The sequence below is a fragment of the Pristis pectinata genome, chromosome 17, assembly GCF_009764475.1.
Source record: "Pristis pectinata isolate sPriPec2 chromosome 17, sPriPec2.1.pri, whole genome shotgun sequence".
NCBI lineage: Eukaryota > Metazoa > Chordata > Chondrichthyes > Rhinopristiformes > Pristidae > Pristis > Pristis pectinata.
The window spans coordinates 10,254,792-10,260,582 of NC_067421.1; the positions used below are offsets into that span (position 1 = coordinate 10,254,792).

A 5,791-nucleotide genomic window follows, 5' to 3' on the forward strand; every position below is an offset into this window, starting at 1 on the left:
GTTTCCGCTGATAAAAACTGGGGCTTCCTGTGTGTCGTTCACTCGCTCGTTTGCTGGACCAAGAGGCGGGATAGGCCGGAGCAGCTGAATTTGACATAACAAGTTTTACATGGACGGACGTCACCAGCTGCCGTACTGCATAATTCGAGCATGGCTGCGGTGCAGCGGGCGCCCCGCTGGTTAAGCCGAACGTAAAATGTGCCATCCCAACTCATGAACGAAACACTGAAAGAACCTGCGCCCCAACACTGAGAAGATACTGCCATGCGGCTCAATTGCAAAGCCAGAACCTGAAATAATTCCTGTTCACATCTTATACACATTGTCATCTGCCCTTCAGTTTAACTGCTTCTTTCTCACGAGCTTTCAACCAGTTCTTTACTTTCGACTTGGGAGAAAATGAACTATGTCGAAATGTAAAGGCTGGAGGGTTTCATGAAGATAAGTATGGGTACGACACTGAGCAAAGTGTTCAACAAAACATATTTAGAAAGCCTCTTCCAGTTAAGATTCACCAAAGATGTCAAATGGCGAAATAATACTACAGTTCAAGGGCGAAGAGGGAGCTTGTATAATAAAATCAGGTAAAAATGCAAATATTCAGCGGGTCAGGCCACATCTGTGCGGGAGAAATGAGTTAATGTTTAATGTTGCAGGCCGAAGACTCTTTGTTAGAACTGGGAAAGAGCAAAGAAACGTTTTGAGTTGCAGAGAGGATGGTAAGAGACTGATAGGACAGAGGGAATATCTCTGATAGGATGAGACCAGTATTGCCGTGGGAATAATCTGCAGCAAAGGCCACCTACTTGATAACTGCTTTTATAAAGAGTGACGTTATGTTTAGTCACGTTGTAGGAGTTCGGGGGGCGGAAGAAGTCGAATTTTCAAAAGAAGTGATGAAGGGCGTTCGAAAGACGCGTCCTGGTTTCCCGATGGAGGTGGATGCAATTCATGCAAGGCCAAAACTATCAAGTGTGTCAATCACCACGAAAAGCTGTTTTCATGGTTGCTATGCAACGTCAAGGGTTTGAACCCTACTGTCCAGTAAAGTAGCTCCCGCAGAAAGGAGGACGAAGGGTCTTCGACCTGAAACTTCAACGCCGTTTCTCTTTCCGCAGATGCTACCTGAGCTGCTGAGTATTTCCAGCAATTTCCTGCTTTTTATTGCAGAATTCGAGTGTCTCCAGATTTTCGACTGATTCCATCTGGTGTGAAAAAAGCACAAAATGGAGTGAATGCTCCCAGGTTAGGCAGCATCTGTGAAGAGAGAAACAAAGGTGATGTGTCAAATCATGGGTTCTAATTGAGGAGAATTTTCACCTCTCCAGTATTACAGGGTGAGAGGGAATCATCAGCCGGTTTTCCTTTTCTCCCGATTTTATTTCCATGCAATTCACATTTGCCTGCATCTCCCGCCCAGCCTCTGAAAGATGCAGTCAGTCGGTCAGTCCTTGAACAAACAAGCCCAGGACTGTCTTAAGTACTGTGTACTCGTCGAAAATCTCCACTGACTTCTGCTACTTTCAAACGAGTAGCAGCGTAAACACCACGACATCATTTGAGATATGCGTTTTAACCGCGGGGGAAAAAGTAGTATCTTTGGCTCCTCATTCATGCTCGACCATTCAATAATACCATGACTTCAACGCCACTTACCTGCAATAACCACATATCCTTTGATCCCCTTAAATGTCCATTTACCCTTGTCTTGAATATATTCAGAGGATGAGCCTCCACAGCCCTCTTAGGCAGAGAATAACAAAGATTGTCTAGCTTCTGAGTGGAGATATTTCTCGTCATCGCTATCCTGAAAGGCCAAACACTAACTTTGAGACTGTGAAATATAATTCCTCGACGAACCCTGTCCATCCCCATGAGAATATTTTGCCTGGGTTAAATTACACGAATAATAATTGTCAGATTTTCAATAATATTGCGTAGAAAGTGCGGCGTTTACGTTTCCATGCCTCAACCTCGGCATTAAATAAGCGCGCTAGAACAGCATTGGTTCCATTTTCCCAAAAAAAAGCGTAAGCAATAAAATCAAAACCTGTTTAGGACATCCACAGGTTAGGATGGACTGGAATTGGGCAGTGTAATCCCCAACTGCTCTGTTAGTGTGAATGATCCCGCAAAACAAAAAGGCAAATCTAATATGGTTTAAATTCCACCGAGGCAATCCACCTTGTTCTACATTATTAGTCACAGCCCCTCAGATTGATCACAATATTCGTAATCGCAATCGAAAATAGAATAAAGCGTTATTAATAGTATGAGGTTGAAATCAAAGTAGAGACCCCATATCTAAGATTGCTTTATTTGAACTTCGCGTTATGCGATTCTCTTTGAATGGGCGTCTGTTTTATCCATTAGCTGTGTACTATATTAGTTTTCAGATGAATTAAAAGCCAACCCCGAACAATTAATTTATAATGTAGAACAACCCCTGTCGAGAGTATCTCAGAACTCCGTGCTCTGAATTGTATAGCTTCCCATATCTGGAACACCAACACCATTCCTTACGGAGGGTTGCGTGTGACATGTCAGTTCAGATGTTCCAATTGCATTCTGCCCTGTGGTTAATGATTTGCATAAATTTGAATCCTTGTTCACAGGGATGATATAAGGGGACTGGGGCACAGATGGTCAACCCATTTCATTAGTTTACCAAGGGCAATTCTGGATTTATTTCATTCTTCACAATGTGTAAGAGTCTCTGTGTTGTCACTCTCGTGATGCTCCTAGTCTCGGGTAAGTAAGTTGTCAACGCTACTTGTTGAGCGCGCTGTGACTAATATTTAGAGTACTGTGTTAAATAGTGACTGAAGTATTTCAAGGTTGCCCCTCTTCCCTCTTAGAATCAAAGGCGCAAGTTGCCGTAAGTCAACCACCCTCTCTTTCTACTGCCTCGGGAGGAAATGTCGAAATAGACTGTATTGTGAGAGGCGTCAACTTGGGAAACGCTGCTATATCCTGGTATCAGCAAAAGGCTGAGAATGCTCCTCCTCGGTATATCCTGCACCACGATTCACAAACTGTAGTCAAGGGATTCAGTACTCCAGATCGATTCTCCGGTAAAAGTAACTCGTCAGTCAACACCAGATATTTAACCATCAATCAGGTCCAAGCAGAGGATGGGGCGAACTACTATTGCGGTGTGTGGGTAGGCTCCATCAACAACTATATCTTCGGGACCGGGACGAAGCTGATGGTGTTGTGTAAATAACTTTAATCCGTCTGGGTAGACGCAGGTTTTGAAAGTCCGGTACGACGGATTGATGTTTTGTCATATACAGACAGCTTATGTTGATGTTTTAAAAGATAGTCCTTGTACCTAAATATTGCTGTTTAGATGAAGTACTCGACGGTTCCGATCTCAATGTGCTAGGTCTTCATTCGAAATATTCAATGCAAATAGTTAATTTTAGAGCTTTCTCTTCGAGACTCCATCTGAGATGCAAAGATTAAATATCACCCTCCTTCTTCCTTGAACGTTAATGCTTTATTTTCTTGTATCAGATCTTACAAGAAGTCGCAGCTTCACTGCTTGCATGGTTCACCCACATTTTCCCCGTACAGCCAGTTACACTTTTTTTAAAGGACTTGGGTAACTACAACCTGCGGTGTAGCATAGAGTTACACGATGCAGGAAATATGAAGGTAAATGTCCAGCTTTAGTTTACATAAGAGTACAAACCGGTCCTTGCTTCACTGGCCCTGCGGCACTCTGGCAATCCTGCGTTGAGTTATTGGTCTATAATGTACTCACATCCATGGAATGGGGCTTCATCGAATACATTTCCAGTTCATAAGTGAGAGGACTACCATTGTACCACAACTTACGCCGGGGAGTTAATGCAATGATGTTAATAGGTGCAAACGAGTCACCAGCACGTTTTACCGGTAATTCTTTTTAAAATTACTTTTAACTCAATGCTGAGCGGTGTAAAACGGGTACAAAGCCAAGATCAACGCGCTCTGAAATCAATGAGAGACATACTCCCAAAAAACTTGAATTTGTTGGGTGGACAAGGGTGTATTTGAAAAGCAGAAAGAGATTGGAATAAAATACCGTATTTTGAAGACGATGAAAGATGGCTTGGATTAAGAGCTCCGCTTGTCAATCTCTGAATTTGCAAATAGGGTTGAAAATTTGCCGTAATTGTGAAAATACCCAAAGGAAATGTCAGAGTCAGCTTCACAAAGTGCGTAATCTTCATCAATAGACTGTTAGTTACTTATCGTTTGTCACAGGAACGCCAAGATAGTGCATGCGACCGTTTTATGGGAGCAAATCAAACATACTGTGCGTAAATTGAATGTTAGAGATGCGATTTTTATTTTTTTATTTATGTTGCAATTGGAATTTTAAACGAAATGACGGAAGACAGCCACTTATCCCGCGCTACAATGCCAGCCAAAATGATTTAGAGGAAATTCTACTCTCGGTCCCGGGGCATTGGGTTAATGTTAAATTCCATGGATTTCCTCTGACACATTTCTTTCCGTTTTAATCGAACGCCCGCATTATGTAGTTCTTCGCCAAACTTTAAACTCTATTCCTTTACAGCCGGAGAATTGTCCAGCCCCTCTGTCTCCCTTCTCCCGCCGGCGTCCAAACAGATCACTGAAGGAAAGATGGCGACTCTGGTCTGTCTGGTGAATAATTTTTTCCCTGGATCGGTGGAGGTTTCCTGGAGAACGGACGGCAAGGTGGTGGAGACTGGAGTCCAGACAACCCGAGCCGTCCGCGACAGCGACCACACCTACAGCCTGAGCAGCTACCTCACCCTGACCGCCTCCGAGTGGAATTCCCATGAAGAGTACACTTGCGGGGTTACACACGAGTCTCTCGGGTCTCAGCTGAAGCGGAGCATCCAGCGATCAGGTTGCGTGTAAAGCAGAGGCAGCCGTGCGCGCTATTATTTTCGATCGGGGAGGGCGATACATTATTCACAATGGATTCCTTTCCGCTGCTATCTTGCAAACGTCGGGACAATTAAAACAATTTAGTTTTTCTTTCTTTCGTTGTACACATATCTGATATCGTAAACGTACTAGACTTTCACGTTGTTGAATACAATCACATTTCATGCGCAATGGTGGAGATTTTGTTGGCGTCCTTTAATCAAATCACCGGTTGCCAGTCTAGTTTACACTGACAACATTTTCGTTATCGCTTAAAACTTTTATTACTTCGGAGACACAAGAAACTGCTGAAACTGGAATCTGGAACAAAAAAAACTGCTTGGTGAACTCAGCTAGTCACGCAGCATCTGTGAAGGGAAATGGTAGCCGTCCAGATGAAGGGTCTCGACCCGAAACGTCGACTGTCCATTTCCCTCCACCAAAGCTGCCTGACCCCCTGAGTTTCTCCAGTGTCTTGCTTTTATTTTGCTTTCAAATTATTTCCTTCAACATTGATCGATTTTCCAGACCTACCTTTCATATGAATTGGAAATAAAAATCGTTCAACCGACTCTTCAGAAGTTCGGATAGAAAATCCAGGGGAGCCAGCCTATTTCTCACCCCAGTTTAATTTAGGAAGTTTGATGAAAACTGCACAGTTCTGGCTCCATGTATCCGCGTTTCGCCCATTTTTTCTGCAAGCGAAAATTCCCCATAAACGTGATACAACATGTCTCATTTATTCATAGAGCGATTGAGTAATACAGCAGGGAAACAAGCCATTCGACCCACCACGTCCATTCGGACCATTGGACACCCATACATATTAATCTCATCTTCCAGCATTTGGTCCGTAGCCATCCGTGCCTCGAGGATTCAAGTG

At 43.4% G+C, this 5,791-nt stretch overlaps 1 gene segment (V, D, J or C); it reads left to right on the top strand.

The window, feature by feature from the left end:
• Positions 1-2,668: 2,668 nt before the first annotated feature.
• LOC127579440 (immunoglobulin lambda constant 6-like) lies at positions 2,669-5,078 on the top strand. The segment is given in 3 exon segments: positions 2,669-2,751; positions 2,859-3,074; positions 4,571-5,078. Coding segments are annotated over 3 exon segments (594 nt in total).
• The last annotated feature ends 713 nt before the right edge of the window (positions 5,079-5,791 follow it).